The 24,785-nt window shown below is 44.7% G+C and overlaps 1 protein-coding gene across 1 annotated transcript in view; it reads right to left on the bottom strand.

The window, feature by feature from the left end:
- Positions 1–24,785, bottom strand: part of LOC308486264 (1-phosphatidylinositol 4,5-bisphosphate phosphodiesterase zeta-1-like) — a 49,198-nt gene that overhangs the window by 17,394 nt on the left and 7,019 nt on the right. Inside the window, exons 2-7 of the mRNA XM_081022874.1 lie at positions 20,756–20,879; positions 18,965–19,196; positions 7,072–7,273; positions 4,851–4,995; positions 2,457–2,609; positions 595–813 (exon numbers count right to left, since the gene is read on the bottom strand). Coding sequence (XP_080879000.1) covers positions 595–813; positions 2,457–2,609; positions 4,851–4,995; positions 7,072–7,273; positions 18,965–19,196; positions 20,756–20,879 — 1,075 coding nt within the window. The remainder of the gene's footprint in view (positions 1–594; positions 814–2,456; positions 2,610–4,850; positions 4,996–7,071; positions 7,274–18,964; positions 19,197–20,755; positions 20,880–24,785) is intronic.

Raw genomic sequence — 24,785 nt, 5'->3', positions numbered from 1 at the left:
GTTAAAAAGCATTACAGCCTTGCAAAGTGAGAAATATGAGGTGATTCTCTCCTGGGGCTTTTGTATAACTGAATAGCTAAGATGTCCTGTTCATTGAACACCAACCATCAGTTAATAGTCACTGAGACAGGCAACATGGCTTCTGCTTTTGCAAAAATCTGGTGTGCTGGAGGTTAAGGATAGAGGAATCTATCAACTTCAGTTCTCTTCCTTTCTCATTTTCCCAGTCTTAAATTTTGTTCCCCACATTTTTACAAGCAATTTGCGATAAAAAAAACCCTCTGATTAATACATTTTGTGTATATCTTTGACTAATATGCACATTTTTACAAGCAATTTGCACTAATGCAATGCATTTTAATGTTGTTTTCACTGCTGCACACATCTTTAATGCACATTTCCCTCAATATATGCATTTTAGTACACAGTGTTTGCTTAGAAAACTGCACTGCAGAAATCAGAGAAGTGTGCATTTCAAAGGATAGCTGGGTTTCTGTTCATGTTTTGGTTCAAGAAGTGTGAATTAGCGACTTTCTCACTGAAATGCAAACAAAATCTAATTCCTTCCCCACCTCTAACTGAAGGTATATTTACCTTCTTGTCCTTCTTATCCTTTTTGGGTGCTGACGCCAATCGAGCAAGCGGCTTCTTGATCAACTGTGCTTTAGGGTCTTCATCTATAAGGTCATCCTCTGACTCCATGACCTCCTCGAGCTCTGCTATTTGGCCCAAGCATCTCTGGCCCCTGCGTTGCAGGGTTTCTTCCAGAGTTCCGACTTTCTTATTTTTTATCAAGATTTTGAATTTCAGTTGCTGCGGGAAGAAATTTGAGGGCACTCAGCACAGTAAACCACACAACTGTACAGGAACAAAAACCATTTTTGTTCAGATGTCCACTCTGGGGAAACATTATGCAAACCAGACCAGCAGACACCATGAAAAGGAAACCATGGCTATCCACTCCACTCCTCTTTCAAATCCCAGAAGCCATTCATTTGTTCACATCCAAGTCATCAACCAACATTATATCATGGAGATTCGACTTGCATGTAGGGATTAGCTTTTGGGCTAATGAAAAGGAAACCGTGGTTATCCATTCCACCCCTTCCTGAAAATTAAAGAAAGAAGCTGCACTATAACCACTGCTTGTGGTGAGCCCCACCCTTGAGACTTGTTGGATAAATTCTCCTTCTCCTAGAGAAGCCTGGTGGCATTTCTTCACCCACAATCTGAGTGCAATTTATTTATTTATTTATTTATTTATTTATTTATTTATACCCTGCCCATCTGGCTGGGCTTCCCCAGCCACTCTGGGGGGCTTCCAAAAAAATATTAAAATACTATAATACATCAAACATTAAAAGCTTCCCTAAAGAGGGCTGCCTTCAGATGTCTTCTAAAAGTCTGGTAGTTGTTGTTCTCTTTGACATCTGGTGGGAGGGCGTTCCACAGGGAATTTTGAGAAGCATATAGCTCTAGGAAGCAAGCAAGGGAGCCATAGTTATGAGTCAGTTTACACAAGTGTGGTCCTTTCTTCAAGACTGCAGCACCGTGCATGTGTGAAGAAACTCAGGCAGCACAATTCAAGTGTTGCACACCAACACTGCATGTAGGCTCATGTTGTCATCTCAAGGACAATGTGTTGTTCCTGAGATATCAGCATGGCTTGTCTATAGCTTGGAATGTCTCACATCTGACTATTTGTTTTACCTAGAAAACAATTATATTTGAATTTGTTTGAAGAAGGGGGTGGGCAATGTGTAGCCTATACAGGAAGCAGTCTATCAATCAATGCAACACAGGCTCCTCTGCCCTCTCATACTTGCAATATTTATATCCTTCCAAGAAGCTAAAGATGGCATAAGTGGTTCTTCCCCTTCCCCATTTTTATCCTCACAACTAGCCTGTGAATTAGGCTAGGCTGGGAAATTGTGACCATCACAAGGCCATCCCTCATCTTCATGGCCAGGTGAGGATCTGATCCTGGGTCTCCTCAGTCTAATCCATGGTGGCTAACCTGCGACACCCCAGATGTTCATAAACCCCAACCACTAGACATGCTGGTGGGACTGATGGGAGCTGCAGTCTTCCAACATCTGGAGGGCCATGGCTTCCCAATCCCTTGTCTAACCACTGTACCACACTACTTCATTTCACTCACAGTTTTAAAGGCTCCGGAATGAGCTATGGTGAGAGGAGGGGTGGAAGTGGAAGAATGGGCTGGAACAAGAGTGATATTGATCACAAGCCCTATGAGCACCATCTCATTTCCCCCTGCCCAATCTCATTTTTTATGACGAAGATATTCCAAACTCTGAATAATCATTATGCTGCAAATGTGCACAACAGTTGCAGAGCTTGCACACAAACACACACAAACTGACACACAACAAAACACCCCAAAACACCACATTTTACAATAATAATAATGTTGGGTTTGGGGGGTGGGATGTTACCTCTGGAGAGGGTAGTTCAGATGGCATGCTGTCATCCAGTGTTGAAGTACAGAGGGTATCCCTGAGAATGTCTAGCAAATGGCCAGCCATCTTCTCCTGTTGTGGAGCGCTGCAGTGATTCTCCAAAGATATTGTAAGGGGATAATCTGATGCCTGAAAATTTAACATAAAGACTGTTGGTATCCCTCCCCTTTTTGAAACTGAGGAAGTCCATTAAAAGAAGAATCCAAACCTCAACCCACGTAAGCTCAAGGGTGGTTGAATGTGTCATGGGCATCCCACCCCCCAGAACTGCCTGGCTGTTTTGACCTCTACCAGTGGGGAGAATCCACAACTGCCATAGGAAAAGTGGGGGTGGAAGGAAGCTACTGCTGGCAATGGTCAGTGTAAACCCTAAACGCGGTGTTTCGGGGTAAGTTAGGAGCAGATCTGAGCTAGCCAAGGATCCTCTAGATCAGTCTTTCTCAACCTGTGGGTCCCCAGATGTTGTTGAACTACAACTCCCATCACCCCTAGCTAGCAAGGCCAGAACTCGGGGATGATGGGAGTTGTAGTCCAACAACATCTGGGGACCCACAGGTTGAGAATCGCTGCTCTAGATACTAAACCATTGGCAAATTGTTGCTACTTCAGCCTTTCTTCAACACTGCCATTGCCACTGGTGATGCAAGCAGCAGGAATACAGCTGCACTTTCCCACTGCTGCTCACCAGGGGTAAGGATTGATCCCTGATTCACTTTTGTGAGGGAAAAATACATGCTCAGTTGCAGATAATGACCAGGAGCAAAGTTGAACTATAGAATTTGCTCCCACAGGAGACAGTGATGGCAACCAACCTAGAAGGCTTCAGAAGAAGGTTAGACCAATTCATGGAGGAGAGGTCTATCAATGGCTAGTAGTCATGATAGCAATGCTGCTGGAAACCAGTTACTGGAAACCACTGGAAGGGAGAGTGCTTATGTGCTTGAATCCTGCTCGTGGGTTTCCCACAGGCATCTGGTTGGCCACTGTGAGAACAAGATGCTGGACTTGATGGTTCAGCAGGTTCTTCTTATCTTCTTATGTTCTTAGGAGGATTCCAAGGGCTACGTTAGGCATGACCAAGAGCTCGTCCATGCCCATCTGGGATTTGTGACTCTGTTTTCTTTTTAAATGCCTGCAGCTGCCACATATTAAAGGTAAAGGGACCCCCGACCATTAGGTCCAGTCGTGGCCGACTCTGGGGTTGCGGCGGTCATCTCGCTTTATTGGCTGAGGGAGCTGGCGTACAGCTTCCGGGTCATGTGGCCAGCATGACTAAGCCACTTCTGGTGAAGCAGAGCAGCGCACAGAGACGCCGTTTAGCTTCCCACCGGAGTGGTACCTATTTATCTACTTGCACTTTGACGTGCTTTCGAACTGCTAGGTTGGCGGGAGCAGGGACCGAGCAACGGGAGCTCACCCCATCGCGGGGATTCAAACCGCCGACCTTCTGATCGGCAAGTCCTAGGCTCTGTGGTTTAACCCATAGCGCCACCCACGTATTAGGAAGTGGCTTTTACAAAGAATGGGGATTGCTGATAGCGGACAGAACATAACAGTGGAATGCTGGGCTGCTTTGCCCCTGAATTTCAAGGATGGTTTCTTGGAGAGACGCTCCCCAGTTTTGGAACGTGAATTTGATCTCTGGTGGCTTTGACACTATGAAATTGGGAATTGGCTGTGTTTGAACTGGGGGCTCAATGTAATATTGCTTTAATAAATATTGGTGAACAACTTAGTTCTTTTTCACGATTGAGAAATCTTCAGATAAGCAAATAAATAAACAGCAGTCACACAAATGCGGCCAAAATTGTTACGACAAGCAGCCGTTCTCGAAACATATCAAGGTTTTCCTCACTGCACAGTGCTGTTCTGTCCACAGTAATTTTCACAAAGGAATTACAATGGTACCTTGGTTTAAGAACAGCTTAGTTTATGAACAACTTGGATTAAGAACGCTGCAAACCCAGAAGTAGGTGTTTTGGTTTGTGAAATTTGCCTTGGAAGCAGAACATGTTCCACTTCCTGTTGAGTGTATTCCATTTGTAAACTGAGTCCCCCGCTGCTATGGGAAAGCATGCCTTGATTTAAGAACGCTTTGGTTTAAGAACGGACCTCTGGATGGATTAAGTTTGTAAACCAAGGTACCACTGTATTTTTGTATCTGTTATCCAGCCCTGCCATGTGTCCCAGGCTCACATCTAAGATCTGTTTTATGCTTTCTGTAGGTCAGCTGACAGCATCATATAAGGCTCTCATAGGTCAGCAGACTACCCACCCTCAGAGTCATCTGATACTGCTGTGGGACAAGTAGGTACCCTACGGTGCCCTGTGGACATTTTTCAGAGCTTTTGACCAACTACCTGCACCTACCTCAAAGGCATGCTTGTGGACCACATCGATGACATTCTTGAAGGTAATTTTGCTCGTCAAGGTATGTCCATGATAAACCACAGGCTCATTATTTGGACCATCCCAACAATCAATTTCTACACAGCGGCATCCCTTCTTCAGGGAACTTTAAATTGAAAAAAGAAAGGAAGAAGAAGAAGAAGAAGAAGAAGAAGAAGAAGAAGAAGAAGAAGAAGACAATAAAAAGACCTGTGTCCCATTCATCAGCACTCATATTGCTTTCTGCTTTCCAAATAATGCTTGTTTAGCTATGGAGTTGCACTCCACTAGAAGCTCAGATAGGGTAGCACACATTTTGATGATCCACAGTTTTTAAGAAAACAGATCTTCTCCAAACAGTTTGCACTCCCATAGAGATATGAAAATATTAGAGAGCCACAGTCTTATTTACAGTTGTAAATTGGACCCACCCTTGGCCATCACTCTGTGTATTCAGATAGAGCAGCGGTTCTCAACCTGTGGGTCCCCAGATGTTGTTGGACTACAACTCCCATCATCCCTAAGCTCTGGCCTTGCTAGCTAGGGGTGATGGGAGTTGTAGTTCAATAATATCTGGGGACCCAAAGGTTGAGAAAGGCTGAGATAGAGGTATAACTCTGTCCTTTTATCTCTGTGCTGGAAGCCCCTATTTACCTGACATTGACAATTTCAACCAATTCAATTTAACACCAAAAATAACATCGAAGGTCATGTTGTGACTGTACCTACATCTGAGTTAGAGGCTAAGATGTAACTCTTTATTTAGTCGTCATATTGATCTATCCATATCCTGCCTTTCATCCAAGGAGCTCAAAGGCAGCTTAGGGGAATCCCATTCGATCTTCACAACAGTCCTGTGAGGTAGGATTGTGACTTATCCAAAGCCACACAATAAGCAAGGATTTGGATGCAAAAATTCATTGGACAGCATGATATTCCCAAGTCCCCAAAGTCTTGAGAGGATCATATTTTGTCATTGCAAGACGCAGATGATATTTTGGGACATTTAGGATCCTGGGTGGCAATTTCAGAAGAATTATTCCTGCTTATGAAATCCACAAACTTCAGATGACTCTGAATTCCAAACTCTGGCTGTGTAAAAACCTTTCCGGAGCAGGAACTGGGTGCACCATCTACCTCTTGACTGGAGGTTTCCTTGCAACTGTGAAGGGCTAACTTAATAACTGACTTGGATTGCCATTCTTAAATCTGTGGGCCCAATTCTGAGTAACCAATCTTGCTAAAGCAATGTGAGCTAAGGGAACCTACTCCTGCAAGCTGAGGTTTCCCAGCCACACTTTCTTCCAATGAAGCAGCAAGGCAACCTTGCTGCAACACAGATGGAGGGGGAGAGAGACAAGGACCGGGCGCAATTATTGCCTGGGACAAATCACATGGTTTTGCCAATGGTGCCACAGTGATCTGCCATGATGCCACGGGTACTCATGGTAAAAAGCCATGGGATTTGTGTTTGCCACTCACAATACAAAATGCTAGCACCAAAAGGATTGGCAAATGGAGGAACAGAAAGGCCACCAGCCACAAGATTGCGCACAAGATTTCCCACGCGTTTGGCCATAGGGCACACTGTAGGCACTGGGTGGGACACCAAAAGGGGTTCAAAAGAGTCCCAAAGTTCAGAAAGCACTAAATCAGAACAAAAGAATAATTCTGCCATTGTCCTATACAGCTGCAAATAAAACATTTTAAGGGTGTTTTAAAAGCAATATACAAGGTGACATTAGATGGCGATGGCCAGCCTTATGGAAAATGCAATGTATTTTTTTATTTTTAAGAAAAGCATTTTTGAAGCAGTTTCTATATGTATCTATATTCCACCCCTATTTCAGTTCTAGCTCAGCCACAGACTTGCTTCCAATGAAGTCATTATTGCACCAGCAGGATGATGTCCATACATGCAATGGAACTTTCCTTCTTTGTACCCCCTCAATCCCACCAACTCTCCAGGGCAGATTTGTTGGGGGAAGTAACAGACGTTCCATTGTCTGAGCAGAAATAATTCAATGAGCGCCATAATACAACCCATAGGTATTTTTCCAAGTTATTTTTTCTTCAACAGCTGCAAACATTTGTGTTTATTTTAAATATGGAGAAAGAACACCATTAGGAAACACAACACACTTCTCCACACCCTACTGGCCTCACCTCTCCCCTGCCCTACCCCACAAATAAATGTACATACTTGGCGTAGCCCCACAGGTGACTTGGCCCTACAAGCTGGTCTTGTATCAGGTAGGTATTGTGTGACGATGATATAAAGTAGTCACACAATGGGAAGTTCATATCTTGGTAAACCGTCCGGTGCTTTTGTTTAAAGATGCTGCACTCTTCCGAAAGCATGTACCGTATAAAGCCTTCGAAGGTCATCTCCCTTTGGCTTCTTGCTAAAGTGGGAACATTAAAAGGGGGGGCGGGTTAAAATTAAAATTGCTCAGATACCTCCGCCATGTTGTTGTTTTTTTAATGCTGGAATTAAACAGAGGTTGGACATACTCACACTACGAATGTGTACTCCTGAATTTCACCTGGTGCTTGGCTATGATCTGAAGCTGAACATGCATAATAATAAGCTGAATGCTTATTTGTGCCTTTATTTAATGACACAACAATCACCAGAAGCTAGCGTAATGTGCACAAGCCAGGAACCAGACCTTAGCCTTGTTAGTTCATGTGCTTAGTCATAATAAGCTCTGCTATTGTAGCATGCATTCTGGGGGAACCCGGTGGTTCGTCCAGAAGCACATCAGAAGATGAGGAGATCAGTCATGGCAGATCAGCGGCTCTGCCCCATTTGAAAAATGTTTTGGTCACCTTGACTAATCTTGCACTGCTAAGCCACAGGGAAGCACTTGGTACATTTGAGCGTAGTGGTAATCACTGGATGATTTGCAGTAGATCAGCAAAGGTTTCTGTTTCCCAGTTGCTTATCAATACCAGCAGCAAAAAGAATCCTTGATTTGACTCAGGTTTAAGATTTGTATCGGTACATGCAGGTCAACAGAGAGCCTAATTTCAACACGCTGCATTTAGATGTGCAGCAGAGAGCTTTTCCTACATTAAAGAAAATAATACTAAGCATGAGGTGGTCTCCAATCAGGAACACAGCATGCAGGAAAGAGAAGTTTAGCCCTTCCCACCCGATGAAAATCTTTGGCCTGCCGATTAGTCCAGTTGTCCCAATGGGAGCTTTTTCTAACCTCTGGGGCAAGATGAGGGTCCATTTCTGTGAGGATCGCAGCTGGGAAGGCAAGAGTTAAGCCTACCCTCTCTCTCCACTCTGCAGTCTTAATTAAAATCTCCCCCTCCCCTCCTAGCACAGAGTGTTAAAATAATACTAAATGCAGATGAATTTGCACCCTGTGCACTTAACATTATGGGAAGTTAAGCCCCACGCACCCACTCAGTGTAATGGCACATGGGATTCAGTAAGCAGTTAGCTCCACCCCTTGAGCTGCCATTTTGCATGTGGCTCAGGTAGGTTCAAGTCAAAACCAGAGCAGATTCCCCAACAGAAGTCTGTTCATTCCTGTTCCAGGGTGCTTCCACACAGATTGACCGTGTGCTTAGAGATAGACCCATATGTCAAGTTCAGTTTCTTTCACTTTCTCATTCTATCAGTCTTAAGCTCAAATCTTCACATTTCCACATCAGTTTGCAATTTTATCTTAGTTTTCAAAAAAAAAAAAAAAAGGAAAATTCACCAGCCTTTTAATGCATATTTTTCCTAACATACACATTTGCAATTTTGCCTAACGTACGCATTTTTGCAAAGCCATTTCCCCGAACGTAACACATATTTGTATGTTATATTTTGCTAATACGTGCATTTTCATGCACGTGTTATGTATTATTATTATTTTTTACACATTACATGGCTGGAGAAGTGCATTGCAAAAATCAGAAAGTATGAATTTTGAAGGATGTTCTGGTTTGTGTGTTGTTTTGGAAAGTTTGTTATTAGGTATATTTAAATGCAAACTGAATCAAATTTATCCCACATCTCTAGATGTGACTCTACTGGTCTGACCTTAGCACCAAGAATGAACTGATAAACATGCTGCAATATGCCCCAGAATCCTCCACAAACAAGGATTAGCCAATTCTGTTTCTAATACATGAGGTGGTTCCTTGGCAAACCACTGAACATATAAAGGATTGTTGTAAAAAAGAACATATGAAAGTCACTGCTGTATTCATGCAATCCTTGAAGTCTACACCAGGTTAATACTGCTACCATGTATTTGTCATATCGCTGCTTAGAAACCGATGACACAATTTTTGTCCTATTTCCATTACAAAAATAAAAGCCTTTTCAATTGGATTTCTTATAACTAAATTGTATTAATGCTGTGTTTTCTGGTCTTTCCCCTCATCTTAAAACTTTCGCAGAAACCCAACTTCTTTATTAATGCGCAAAAGCAATATTATTTATTCATTTGTTATGCATCCACTCTTAATAAGCTATTATTATCTATCCACTCTTAATAAACTATTATTTTCTATCTATCCATTACAAATCTTCAGAATACTCACAGCTGAAACTTCTCCTCCCCATGACTCTTTTCCTAAATTTTCATTTCAGCTCAGTTTCTTTATATGTGCTACCAGTTTTCGTACTTACCGTGAAGTCTCTCAATACTTTTGGATCTTACCTTTTCTTGGTGATTTCTTCTCGCATTCCAGTCTGGGCATTTTGTTTATCTTCCTCTCTTCTCTTTGGTATGCATAAGAACTCTTCTTTGGTCAAACATCTCCAGCTTTTTACTCTATACTTCAGGGATGGGGAACCTGTGGCCTTCCAGATATAGCCAGACTACAATTCCCATCATCCCTGATCATTGACCATCCTGGCAAGGGCTGATGGGAGTTGGCATCCAACAGGTTCCCCACCCCCGCTTTACTCCCCTGAGCCAATTTGGCACCTCCATCACTTTCTTTTATAAAGAAACTAGCAGTCTTGTGCCCGGCGTTGCTCGGGAATTCTAAGAAACCAGAAAAATCATTGCAGTTTTGAAATCAGTGGTTAAAATCTGTGCAGTTTTGAAAGGTTCAGGGCACAATCTTGATTCAAAATTGTGTCCAGCTATAGTCAAAACCCTGCAGCTTCATCTCAAGAACCACTATGCAAACTTTGGTTAAAATCAGTGCAGTTTTGAAAGGTTCAGTCTGCCTTCAGGATCCAAAATGGCACCCAGCTGTATCCAGGCACAGATGAAAACCTCCTCCTTGACCTCGGGAACAGTAATTTGGTACTGATATCTTAAGAGGTGTGCAAATGCCTAGCAAACATACAAACAGCTTTCTGAAATATATCGTAGATGCTTCAGCTTGTATCCTTTTGCCACGTAACTCGCATGTGAAGGTGGTTATGACAGTGTTGCATCACACTCTACTAAAAATCAGGAATACAGTGGTACCTCGGGTTACATACGCTTCAGGTTACAGACTCCGCTAACCCAGAAATAGTACCTCAGGTTAAGAACTTTGCTTCAGGATGAGAACAGAAATCGTTATCCGGTGGCAAGGCGGCAGCAGGAGGCCCCATTAGCTAAAGTGGTCTTCAGGTTAGGAACAGTTTCAGGTTAAGAACAGGCCTCCAGAACGAATTAAGTTCTTAACCCAAGGTACCTAAGACATCAATATTAAACATACTTGCTTGGAAAGAAACCCCATTGAAATCAGTGGGCCATTCTTCCATGTAACTATGATTAGGATCAGGCAGTTCACTGATGTGTGTGTCCTTTCCTCTTTGTTGACTCCCTATATTGCAAAGCTTAATGATAAAACTACATTTTTGTAACCCAAACTGTGCTTTTCACTGTATTAAATGTGCTATTATTTTTATGATCCCTGCTCCCTCCTTTCCACCACTGTGCCCCACACAAATTCTTTTTATGATTCATGTCTATTGAAGCTGCTTTAGGCAGGGACCTGTTTATCCGACCCTTTTGTAAAGAGCTTAGTATATTTTTGGTGCTATAAAAATAAGCAATAATAATAGCACATGTCATATGGAGCTATGAGTGTTCAAGGCTATTATCCAGGGTTCCGCCCACTACACCAATTGCAATGATTTATTTAAACGATAAATATCACTCAAACACAGAGGAAAGGGAATTGCTTCTAACACTATTAGACAAATAGAAAGCAGTTAACTAGAGTCTGGGAGTCACAATCAGCTCAGGATCCAAACAGTTAGTATACAGGTATACTAGAATTTGGGGGGCATTCTGTGGGATTTTTTTTTCTTTGAAGGACAAACCTACTTACTCTTACTATATATCAAGCAACAAAGAGACATGAGGGGGGTGTTCTATTCAAGAAGCCTGTTTTCTTTGTCCATGGATGCCGAAGAATTGATGCTTTTGAGTTATGGTGCTGGAGGAGACTCTTGAGAGTCCCATGGACTGCAAGAAGATCAAACCTATCCATTCTGAAGGAAATCAGCCCTGAGTGCTCACTGGAAGGACAGATCCTGAAGCTGAGGCTCCAATACTTTGGCCACCTCACGAGAAGAGAAGACTCCCTGGAAAAGACCCTCATGTTGGGAAAGGTGGAGGGCACAAGGAGAAGGGGACGACGGAGGATGAGATGGTTGGATAGAGTTCTTGAAGCTACCAGCATGAGTTTGACCAAACTGTGGGAGGCAGTGGAAGACAGGAGTGCCTGGCGTGCTCTGGTCCAGGGGGTCACGAAGAGTCAGACACGACTAAACGACTAAACAACAACAACATTCAAGAAACAGCCATTGTCATCATATAAAGGTGTTTCTGAGGGGGCATTGGGCTGTAGACCTCCTCAGTATCACTGTTCACCGTCTGACCAAGCACAGGAGAAAACCTAATGCTCAAATAATTATATGTAACAAACACAACATCTGTACAAATCCACTAATGGGAGAAGGGGGAGCAGACACAATGCTGGATACATTCTAGAAACTTAGGTGTCTAGTTATTGAATATATGTCAGTCAGCAGTGGGTGGGCCTTGGTGTGGTCGAAGTGCTCCCTCAGAAACTGTTGTGGGCTGGCCAAATCAGGTCAATGGAGGACTCACGGGAGGACTCCATGGGATGTAGGAGTCTCTCCCAGGTTTGGGGCAGCCTGATAGTGAGGCTCTGGTGTGGGGTTCCGTCAACCTACGATCTCATCTCATCCATCTCTGCAACAAGAGCTGCAAGCCCCATCTCCCTCTGTGTCCCCCACCTGCCTCTCCACAGCTGTTGGAACCTCTGACTGACACTTTCATAGTGCTGGGCGCACCACCCACCCCAGCACCATCAAACACTGGGAGCAGCTCTGCCTTTCCAGGTGGGAATGTTTTGCCGGTCCCTGCCACCTTTCAGACAGCATAGACACCTCCCCTGTCACCCAGATCTAGGAAGTGCCAAATAAGAAGGGAACAGAGAGTTCCACCAACTAGGACTAGTGAGAGACTGCGGGAACACTTACTGAACTAAGTTGTGCCCCATTCCTACATATAGGATAACAAGGATCAGTGTCGGATCAACATTTAAAGCTTTGGGAGTTAGAGCACTTGCCTTTTTGTAGCTCTGTTTTGGATTGACTTTGTGTATTTCCTGAGGTGCCTTAAACTAGCAATGCGCACATGTACCACAGTAATCTAAACATCAAAGCCTTTAGAAACATAGCTGTCAACTTACAGATTTGAAAATAGGGGACTAGCAGCCTCGAAAATAAGGGATCAGCAGCCAAAATAAGGGATTTTCCGGGCACAGGTATGTTCAACTTCTGAGCCCCTCCGAGCCAAAGGCAGAAAGCCCAGCCAGCAGCCAAATGAAGCCTCATCAATAAGGGACAGCAGCAGGACATGGCACTGGGATAAGGGACTGTCCCGCCAAATAAGGGACGCTTGACAGCTATGTTTAGAAAGAATCCTCCTTCAAATCTTTGTTCTTCAGCAACTAGGGCCGGGACAGAAACACCTTTCAGCTGAGGACAATGGTCCTTTCTTCGACAGCACTCCAAGGTGGAGTCAGAGATTCACTGGAGTGGTGTTTTCCTTCCTTCAAGCAACAGAAGGACTACAGCCTACTTGATGTTGTCCTAGTGCCTGCTCAAGAAACTTCTCTTCTGTATCAGGAGATGGGGAATTTTTTTTCAGCCTGAATGCCATGTTACTTCATTTGCAACTTTGGGGGGGGGGGCACATGACATTGTCGGGTGTGACCAGTCGGCAGAGCAAATAGATGTGACTCTTACCTTGTACAGTAGGCCATATTCCACCCATGCAAATACTAGAGGTTACTATGCATACACACACAAACATACACTTAATCCAAGCAAGCAAGAGGCATTATCACAGCTCGTAGAAACAGTCAACTAGGTAAAAATACTTGAGGAAGGTGGAGAGCAGGACCAGTCAGAGGTGTGGCCTGGGGTGGAGACAGAGTCTGAAGAGAGTCGCAAGGGCCAGAGAGCACTGTGAGGGGGCCACATGATCATTGGGCTTGAATGATCATTTCCTGGGGGATGATAATAGATTTCAATTGTATCTAGCAACTACACTGGCTCCCAGTACATTTCCGAGCACAATTCAAAGTGTTGGTGCTGACCTTTAAAACCCTAAACGGCCTCAGGCCAGTATACCTGAAGGAGCGTCTCCACCTCCATCGTTCTTCCCGGACACTGAGGTCCAGCGCCGAGGGCCTTCTGGTGGTTCCCTCGCTGCAAGAAGCAAAGTTACAGGGAACCAGACAGAGGGCCTTCTCGGTAGTGGTACCCACCCTGTGGGACGCCCTCCCACCAGATGTCAAATAGAAAAATAACTACCAAACTTTTACAAGACATCTGAAGGCAGCCCTGTTTAGGGAAGCTTTTAACGTGTAATAGGTTATGGTATTTTAGTGTTTTGTTGGAAGCCACCCAGTGTGGCTGGGGAAACCCAGCCAGATGGGTCGGGTATAAATAAATTATTATTATTATTATTATTATTATTATTATTATTATTACTACTAAGCCTATAACCAAGGCTGAGCACATGCAATTGAAACAATTGTATATATTTTTTCCTTCTGCATCCTTGCCTCTTCCTCCCCTTCTTCCTCTTTGCTGAATTTTAGACTGGAAGCTCATCAGGATGAGGACCTGTCCTCTTAAAGCAGTGTGCCTCCCAGATGTTTTGGACTGGGATGCCTACCAGTCGCAGCCAGCATGGGGCCTGAAGCTGATGGGATCTGAAATCCAAAACACCTAGAGAGCACCAGCCAGGTTAGGTAAGGCTGCCTCATTGTCAGCACACTGATCAAACTAGATGGGGGGAAATGAATAAAAATACATTTTAGAGCACTTTGATATTTTATCACCTTTCGCACTGACAAAGCTTGAAAGCACAACTGCAGCGTACCAAAGGGTACCGAACAATAACAATTTAGATCCCTCAAGTCATCCTGTTAAAGGGTGGGGAAAAGACAGTTCAAGTTAAACTCATTAGAGTTTTTGAACATCGGAGGTCAGCAACCTATGTATTCCACAGGGCTCTTTCTCACGGTAGAGACCGTTCCAGCCTTTGGTGTGCTGCTGTTATCAAAACTGCTTTTGAGACAGAAGGAAAAATATGTGTCTTCTCAGCACAAGGCGGAAAGTAGCTACTTCCTAATCCCCAAGGTAATCATGATTCTAATCTCTGAACCTGGAGTAGCATTCACGCAAAAAACAAAACAAAACAAAAACTGCCCCAGAAAACCAAAAAAGATGATTTTCAAGTTCTGCGCAGTGTACTAATATCATATGAATAGGGAATTTGGCACCTGGGATACTACGTAGTTCTGAAATGATATTTTCTACTTAAAATGTTTCAAGCAAACATCAAAACAAGGTTTTAAGGCCTGGGACTGCAATCCCATGCAAATTAGCTGCCCTACAGTCCAATCCTAGGTATGTGTAGTCTGAATTAAGTCACAGTGTGTTCAGTGGGTCTTCCTCCTAAGTCAATGTGCATAGGAATGCTGCAAGCCAATTAGATATTATTATAGAGCAGGGGAAAGAAACCTCTGGCCCTTCAGATGTTGTTGGAATTCAGCTTCCATCAACCCCCCCAACCAGCACAGCCAAGAATGATAGGAGCTACAGCCCAGCAAGATTTGGAGGGACACAAGTTCCCCACGCCTGCTACAGAGAATGAATCTCTTAGGCAGCAAACCTATGTACACTCATCCAGGAGAAAGTTCCATTAAATAAGACCAACACTAATGCTTCCAGTTCTGGGTACCACAGTTTAAGAAGGATATTGACTAGTTGGAACGTGTGCAGAGGCTTCAAATATCCCTCCATGGTCATGTTGCTAGTAGTACTGAATAGTTTCAAGTGGGGACATCCACTGGATGACTGTGGAGTTGTGCGTATGTTACACCACAAAGGATTTATAGAATGTTGCTGGTGTTGATATAAAAAAGAGAAACCTAGAAAAATGCATTTCCTGTCTTTAAAATGAGTTGAAGAACAGAAGAAATCTCCTCTAATATAACTGTTACCAGTTTAGCAACTCAGGTAAGCAATATTCAGTGCAATATCTGTTTGTGCTGTTTTGCAAAAACAAACTCGCCCACTATTCCTCAAAGTGCTGTAAATGCACAAATGCCATCCCAATTAATGAGGTCTTCAACAATGAAGAGGTAAGAAATTCGGAGCGTTAAAAATGTGTTTATTTGTGGGCAGTGTTGCTTTTTAAAAATCACACAATAAAGTTATGCTGTAACTAGAACACTATAAACTAATATTTTAAAAGCTGAGAATTGTAACAGAGAAATTGTTTAATGCACTCATTATACAAGGCAAGACATCAAATGTATTTCACACAAGATTAGTAGACTATTTAGCTAAATACCATCAACCAACATTTAGCTGTTTTGTGCTTTTGTTTCCAGTGTTTTATCAAGTTGCATTTGTTACAATCTAAACAGATTCTAAAAGGTAAAATTATCAGTCAGCAGGCTAATGTAGAAAGAACAGTCCAAATAAGGTTACCTTCATCATTTATCATTAATTGAAACAACACATGCATGATATCACTTAGTATCTGAACGGAACATTTACTCACATGATGCATACAAATTAGTCCTGGTTTATTCAAATTATAAACAACTTCTCCATTTTAAGAATATCCTAAGAATAATGCAAAAAGAACTACAAACAATAATAAAGCAAAAGCAATACAAACAATTATTCACATAGTCTAAGAAAATAGAAGAATGCTTAGACTGTTGTACAAGTTCATCTCATGTTATACAAACGGCAATAATCTTTTGCTTATGTTTCAATAAAGAAATATAAATGTACATTTTTTCCTTGTTTTTTAGGTTGCTCTTTTCTTTCTTCCAGAAAGCAAAAATGAAGAATGTGATAAATTGTCACCATAATCTGATGAAGTAACACAATCTGCGTTCATACAAACATGCATAAGAAAACACAGTAGGTACAGTTTTGAAGCTCTTACACTTAATTGCCACACTCAGAGAAACAACACCACAGCAGAAGACTCCATGCCTGTTAGCCAGGTGGGGGGCCGGGAGCTGGATTTCCCTAAAATTCCTCGGCCCTCCTTATTTATTTATTTATTTATTTTATTATACAGGGATTTTAGAAAAGCAAAGGGAACGCTTCTGCTTTTCTTCTTAAAGGTACAGGTACTATTATTTGGGGGGGGCTGCTGCAGTGAAATCCGCTTACCACAAAAAATCATGTTACGAGATCCAGGAGGGAGACTTTTTAAAAGGAGGAAAAGAAGCTTGACAGGTCAATTTGTTCTTAGTTATCTAAATTCACCAACCGCAAACTCAGAAGGTAGGCGGAATTTTCCAATCTGACAAATGAGGTTAAAGGTGCCACCACATTGCCTCTAAATAGGAGTTGCTGTTCTCTCCCCGCTCTCTGGCTAGGATATCCAATCAACAGCAAAGGCTAAAGCAGGGAGGTGGGATTCAGGTGTCTCTGCTTGCTAGGCCAAAATGGAGTCAATTAATGGAAGCGGCAGGATTAAAGGGGTTGCATGCTAAGGAAATGGTCTCCTGGTTGGTTGGTTGGTTGGTTGGTTGGTTGGTTGCTTGCTTGCTTGCTTGCTTGCTTGCTTGGTTGACAGTTAGCTGGTGTATGTGCTCTGCTAAGAGGTGTGGTGAAATTAAGTTATGCTTTCCCTTGACTGAGGAAAATGCAAATCCCCTGGTCTAAACCACTGAGCCTCTTGGGCTTGCCGATTGGAACGTTGGCGGTTCAAATCCCCGTGACGGGGTGAGCTCCTGTTGCTCTGTCCAAGCTCCTGCTAACCTAGCAGTTCAAAGCACACCAGTGCAAGTAGATAAATAGGTACCGCTGCGGCAGGAAGGTAAACAGTGTTTCTGTGCACTCTGGTTTCTGCCATGGTGTTCCACTGCGCCAGAAGCAGTTTAGTCATGCTGGCCACATGACCTGGAAAACTGTCTGTGGACAAATGCTGGCTCCGTCGGCCTGAAAGCGAGATGAACGCTGCAACCCCATAGTCGCCTTTGACTGGACTTAACGGGTCCAGGGGTCCTTTACCTTTTACCTTCACCTATTCTCATCGTGACCTCAAAGCAAGCATTTGTAAGTTTCTTTGCTGGAAATAAATCTGAAACAGCAACTCCAGTTACAGGCAGCATGGTGGCACCTTTGCCATAGCACTCATCAATTAGAAAATATATTCAAGGAGAGAGGCTAGCTAGCTATTACATTTATATCCCAGATTTTCTCCAAGGAGCTCAAGGTGGTAAGCATAGTTCTCACCTGCCTCATTTCATCGCACGACAACCCTGTGAGGTAGGTTATGCTGAGAGGCAAGAACTGGCCGAAGGCCACACACAGTGAGCTTCATAGTCACGTAAGGATTTGAAACATGGTCTCTTGGGTCCTCGCCCCACACTCTAACAGCTACAGTACACTGGTTAATTATAGCTATAGCTTACAAGAGTTTGTCCCAGCCTAGAAATGAGGACAATTTGAATCTACTATGTAAAATATTAAAACATCACTTGGACAACTGTAAAAAGCTAGAAAACTTAAAATTGGAACCTGAGTCGGCAAAATTCCTTATTAAAGAATGACCATCATTAGCACTGTTTGCAGATGGGCTCAAAATTTATGGGCCTGCATTTCCCAGAGCTGGCTTTTTGGTTGAAGCAGCACCAATAATTTCAAGCAGAACTGCAATGCATCTCATTAACATCAGTTTTAGGTCGGCAGCAATTGTTAATGTTACAGTGAACATAAAGCCGATCTTGTTATTTTGGGTTATAACATGGACATTACTAAAGCATTGGTTTTGGATGAACCTGTTCTACGTTTGCAGCTTCGAAGACAAGAAAGCTTTTGTTATAAACTATAAGAACACTCCCATTGTAGCTTATTCCTAATAGTAATGGGTTGTTGTTCTTGAATTATTATTATTTTTTACCTTTTTTTGCAAAGTGGTGGCAAGAAAAGCAACAATTGTTGTTTGCTTAGGGATTTTTTTTTAATGTAAGTAAGTTGCAATGTAAGTAATGTAAGTAAGTAATGTAAGTAAGCTGCAAAAATCAGGGTTAAATAAAAAGAGTTTTTAGTTTGATTGTGAAAAGGCCTGCAGACCAGATAAACTGCCCAACCTCTACTTTTCTGATGTCGTCACCAAAACTTTTAGGCTGGCTAAGGGCCTGGGAAACTCCGTTCTCGTGGAATCCTGAATGATGCAATAAGCATGGGTAGCACTTATGATTGGATGTGGAGGGCAAGCCTCATCCACCACTGCTCCCCCTTTCTCCACCAAAAGATAGTGGCTGCAGAAATAGATGTCAGCCCTGGTCTTCATTAGATGTGCTCATAACGGTGCATGACTCACAATCTCAGGCCAGCTATCATTGGAGCTGGCTGAATGTCCAAGGCAGACAATAAATTTAGAAAACTGACGAGCTTTCTGCATAAAAACAACATTTTCTCTTGGGAAAATAAAGGCTACATTGCGACTGTCTACATACTCATTATTACTCATATGTTCAATATCATTATCAACACACTAAAAGCTATGATTCCAAACTAATTAAACTGTAACATTAAAACTTTAGTGTACCTTCGTCAATGGGTTCAAACTTATTAATGAGTGACACAGCTCTTGCTTCATTAACATCAAGTTCAAACTGTTCCTTTCTAAGAAAGTCACACAGATTTGATACTGTTAGAACTTTTTTGTTTGGCGAGTAGCTGCTGAAGAGTTCGTGAAGTTCCGGTCGGTGCAGAAGCGTTCGATAAATTGCCCTAAAATCTTCCATGGTAATAAGTCCAGACTTCTGTTTGTCATTTTTCTATGTTAAAAAAAAGAAGAGTTGGCAATAAATATAAATAAAGCACTATGTGGCAGTATTCACACCAAAACGATGAGCACTTTGACATAGTTTGAAGCTTTTCTAAGAAACACTCACTAATAATAATAATAATAATGATAATAATAATAAATTTTATTTATATCCCGCCCTCCCCAGCCGAAGCCGGGCTCAGGGCGGCTAACAACAATAAAATAGTACAACATTCTAAAATCATTTCATTATAAAATTAATTCACTAGAGTCAGTCTGTGAGCCTTCGTGATTGTGAGGGCAAGCCAGTAGGGGAGTGAAGTGAAAAGGGAACGGGCATTGTTAAGTAATAATAATAATAATAATAATAATAATAATAATAATAATAATTTATACCCTGCCCTCCCTGGCCAGAGCCGGGCTCAGGGCAGCTAACACCAGTAAAATTACAATAAAAACATAATGGGGGGGGGGAGAAAAGAAAGAAAAAACCCCAATTTAAATTATGGGTTAAAATACAATTTAAAATGCAGCCTCATTTTAATAGTAGCTCATAGATCAAAACCATAAGGGGAGGGAAACATAAGGGTCAGACTGAGTCCAAACCAAAGGCCAGGTGGAACAGTTCTGTCTTGCAGCTCTGTCCTGCAGAAAGATGTCAAGTCCCGCAGGGCCCTAGTCTCTTGTGACAGAGCGTTCCACCAAGTTGGGGCCAGTACTGAAAAGGCCCTGGGCCCTAGTTGAGACCAATCTAACCACCTTGCGACTTGGGACCTCTAAAGTGTTGTCATTTGTGAACCTTAAGGTCCCTTGCAGGGCATACCAGGAGAGGCGGTCCCATAGGTACCCGTAGGTTACATGCTGCACCTTAAATTAAAATCTGGGACCTAATTTAGTTACATTCACATAGCTGAAAAGCAGATCTAGAAGCATAAGTCTTCAGTTTGACCTCTTCATCTCCCATCCTATATGCCAATTACTGGCTGAATCAGAATAATTAAAGGGGAGAGAGAGGAGCCCAGCCAATTCATCCACTTCAAACTCATGTTATAGGGCTCATCATCCGATCAAGCCTCTCTCCTCTCAGCTCTCCACCCTCCTGTCACAGCCATTGGAATATAAGACTCCACTGGAATATAAGAACAGCCATAATCAGAAGGGAAACAGTATTGAGTGTGTTTTTTAAGCTTCCAAACATCTCTGTTTCTAAGACCATTAAGGGCACTAGAAGGCAAGTGTACAGAAGAATCAAACCTCTCATGTAACTATACGAGGTTGAACAGGTGAGACAGATGTTACCAACCCATCCCAAATGATCAATAATTGGTTTCTGAAAAGGAAACACTACCCAAGAAAGAAAGAAAAACCAAGGGCGCTTGCTCAGGGGTGAAAAGATAGGTCCTTAATTACACAGTAATAACGCAACTTGCCTAGAAGCAATACATTTTCTGCTCTTAAAGAACTTTAGTCTGGAAGTCCTGTTGGCATGTAGTAAGTTTACTTAGACAGCTATGGTCCACTGACCACCGATACTACTATATATTCTTAATACAAACATTATTTTCTCACCTTAAACACCTTTTTCACATGAACGTAGTCGTAACTGACGTCAAACTTATTTAGCAGTTTCAAGGTCTTATCTAGATTGATCTTGCCATCTCTAAATTCATCAAAGATGAGGTCCATGAACCATGTAGAGAAAAGCAAATTAAGGAATTTTCCAGCTAATTTTGGCATTCTCTCTTTTTTTCCAGTTCAAAAAAAGTGACTGATGTTGGCAAGGAGCCACTATACATTTTCCCCCCTTCTTTTTTTTGCAAATGGCCCAGTCCATTTCCCACTTGTGAAGCAGGAGCTGGGGGCAGAATTAATTAGATCCAAGTATTTTATTTAAACATTGTTGTGGATCAGGTTCTAAAGATGTCTGTGGAATAGCAGCATTCCAGGCTGAAATATACTCAGAGTCGCAAAGTGATTTCATGCTCTTTATTCAGCTCATAGTGGTGAGGAGGAATGAATGAATGTCCCCTCACAGTATCTGCTTTATATACATTATTTACACAATGGGCTGCACATGATTGGCTAATTCTGGAATTCTACTGTAAGCCAATCAGGTTGTGGATTCACTTCTATCTGGAGCAGGATTGGGTGGTTCCTGCCAACCAATCATACTGCTGCATTGTTCTAGGACCAATCAGACTGCTGCATTCTGAATCCTATTGTTCTAGGACCAATCAGACTGCTGCCTTTTGGATCCTATTGTTCTAGGACCAATCAGACTGCTACAGTTTGGATCCTATTCAACTCAGTACATAACACCCCTCCCCTCTAAGTTCCAGTCCTGCCCGGGAGGTCGCATTCATAGTCCTCAAGGTATGCCGGCGGCCTACGTGTGCGTTGTGGCCTGGGGTGTTCCCTGGTCCGGGCTCCGGGTTCTGGCTCGTGTTCCAAGGATGCTGGCTGTGATGCGGCTGTTTGGTCTGGTGCAACCGGCTCGCTCAGTCGTGGTTCTGGTTCCGGTGTCCTTTCGGCCTCACGGGTCCTCTCTGTATTTACTGATTCTGCCTCTCCTGCTGGCCCCTCCTGCTCTATGGGCCTCACTGCCCCGCTGTTCCCTTGGGACTCCTCTGACCTGTCCTCCTCCTGGTTTTCTCCCGGGAATCGTCGCCGTATCTGGTCGCAGTGGCGGCGCCAGCATTGCCCCCCATCCGTTAGCACCTCGTACGACACGGGGCCAGTGACCCTGGTGATTGTGGCGGGTACCCATGCTGGGCCTGCCCCAAAATTCTTTGCGTACACTGGGTCCTGGGCCTCGAAGGTCCGGGGGTTCCTGCCTTCCCCCACCACTACCTCATCCTGAGCTCTATCGGGGTGAAGGCGGTCCAATCTGATTGCAAGGCGCCGACCCATTAGTAGTTCAGCGGGGCTCCGGCCAGTCGTTGAGCTGGGGGTGCTGTGCTGTGCTAGAAGGAATGTGGCAAGGCGGTACTCCCAGTCCCCTTGCGTCATGCGGCGAAGGGTGTCCTTGGTGGTCCGCACCATGCGTTCTGCTTGGCCATTGGTGGCAGGGTGGAACGGCGCCGAACGGATGTGGCGGATGGCGTTCTGCGCTGTGAAGGTTTGGAATTCTCCTGACGTAAATGCAGTCCCGTTGTCTGAGACGAGAGTGTCAGGGAGCCCGTGGGTTGCAAACAGCCTGCGTAGTACCCGGATGGCTGCGGACGTGGAAGTGGACGGTACCAGTGCGACTTCCAGCCATTTGGTGTAGGAGTCCACCACTATGAAGAATGTTTTCCCCTGAAAGGGGCCAGCGAAATCCACATGCAGGCGTGACCATGGTGCTCGGGCGGACTCCCAGGACTGGACTGGGGCCCTTGGGGGGTCTGGGCGGGATTCTTGGCAGGCCTGGCAGTGTTTGACCCAGGCCTCTATCTCTCCATCGATCCCCGGCCACCACACATAACTCCTGGCAAGGGCCTTCATTCTTACTACCCCTGGATGTGTCTCGTGTAGGGCTGTGAGGACCCTTTTGCAGAGGGGCTGGGGAACAACGACTCTGCTTCCCCATAACAGGCACCCCTTGTGGGCCGACAGTTCATGTTTGCGGGTTGTGTAGCCGGCGAATTCTGGCCCGGGGCTGCTGCTGGGCCATCCCCTCCACACCCAGTCCAGGACCCGGGAGATGACCCTATCTTTCTTGGAATGGTGTGCAACTTCTTGTGCCTGAATGGGGCGGTCGGGAAGCAGCTCCAGGCTCATAACCTCTTGTGCAGGTGCTGGGTCAGGGCCTGTTTCCGGTAGTGGTAGCCTGCTGAGGGCGTCCGCATGGCCCATCGCCTTCCCAGGTCGGTGAATCAGTGCATACTGGTAGCTGGCAAGGAAAATTGACCACCTGAGGACGCGAGGAGACAGCACTTGGGGGGTCTGCTTTTCGGGGGCAAACAAGCCAAGCAACGGCTTGTGGTCAGTCACCACGGTGAAGGGCCGCCCGTACAAGAAATCATGGAATTTTTTTACTCCCTTTACGATTGCCAGACCCTCCTTGTCGATTTGCGAGTAGTTCCGCTCGGTTGTGTTGAGTGTCTGGGAAAAGTACGCCACCGGTACCTCTCTTCCATCCGGGAGTTGGTGCCCCAGGACAGCTCCAATGCCATAGGGTGAGGCGTCGCATGCTAGCACCACCGGCAGCCTCTCGTCGAAGTGTGCCAAGACCGAGTTTGAGACAAGCAAGTCCTTGACTGCCTGGAATGCGGCCTCCTGGCGCTGGCCCCACACCCAAGGGGCCCGCTTGTCCAGGAGTCTGTGTAGGGGCTCCGCTACCGCCGCCTTGTGGGGAAGGAAGGAATGGTAAAAGTTCAATAGTCCCAAGAAGGCCTGAAGTTCAGTCTTGCTCTTGGGCGCTGGGGCATCACAAATGGCCCGTACCTTGTCCCCAGTCGGGTGGACCCCTTCTGCGTCCACCATAAATCCCAGAAAGTCCACCTGAGGCACTCCTAGTAGACATTTTTCCCGCTTCACCTTGAGACCCGCCGTCTGGAAACGGTGCAGAACGGTGCGGAGGCGGTCCTCAAACTCCTCTGGTGTGGGGCCGGCAATCAACACATCATCGAAGAAGGGGGTGACGCCAGGAATCCCTTTAAGGAGAGAGTCCATTATATTCTGGAATATGCCTGGTGCCACGCTGACACCGAATTGCAGCCGCTTTACCCTGAACGCTCCTCTGTGCGTCACAATCGTCTGTGCCTCTGCTGTGGCCTCATCTACTGGCAGCTGTTGATATGCTTGGGCCAAGTCCAGCTTGCCAAAAATTTTCGACCCAGCCAGGGTGGCAAGGACATGGCTGACCACTGGCACTGGGTATGCGTGGGCCGTGAGGGCCTTGTTTATGGTACATTTGTAGTCTGCGCAGATGCGGACCGAACCATTAGGCTTGACGGGTGTGACGATTGGGGTTTCCCAGGGAGCATTAGGCACCGGCTCCAGCACTCCTTGCTCTACGAGTCGGTCCAATTCCTCGTCTATACGGGGTTTCAAGGCGAACGGGACCCGGCGGGCCTTGAGCCTGACCGGTCGTACTGCGGGGTCAAGCTGTAGCGCAATGGGGGGGCCCGTATACTGTCCCAATTTCCCATCGAAAACCCCTGGAAATTCCTTGCATATGGCGTCCACGTCCACTTGTAAGCTAGTGTGGTTCACCCCGGTGACAGCTAGCCCCAGTGGTCCAAACCATGCCAATCCCAGTAAGCTAATGTAGGGGCCCTTGACCACAAGCAAGTCCAGTTGCCGCGTCCGCCCTCGGTATTGCACCCTGAAGGTCCCCACCCCCATTGTGGGGACCTTACGTTTCTGGAAGTCCCGGAGGGTGAATGGGGCCGGCCTGAGTTTGGGACCCCCAGTGGGACACAGTTTCCTTAAGGTCCTTGCCGAGATTATGGATAGAGTTGAACCCGTGTCAAGCTCCATGCGGCATGGGGCCCCCTCTATCTGTACCTCTACATAAATTTTCTCTACGTTGGGGTGGGGCAACTGGTATACCTGGAAGTCCGTGAGCTCCGTCGAGTTGCCTTGGTGCGTTGGGCCCCGGGACCTGGGGCTCTTG

This window comes from Podarcis pityusensis (genome assembly GCF_964106645.2).
Source record: "Podarcis pityusensis genome assembly, chromosome: 10".
Taxonomy (NCBI): domain Eukaryota; kingdom Metazoa; phylum Chordata; class Lepidosauria; order Squamata; family Lacertidae; genus Podarcis; species Podarcis pityusensis.
The sequence above is the reverse complement of the archived record's forward strand: the minus strand, read 5'-3'. Positions and strand labels throughout refer to the sequence as shown.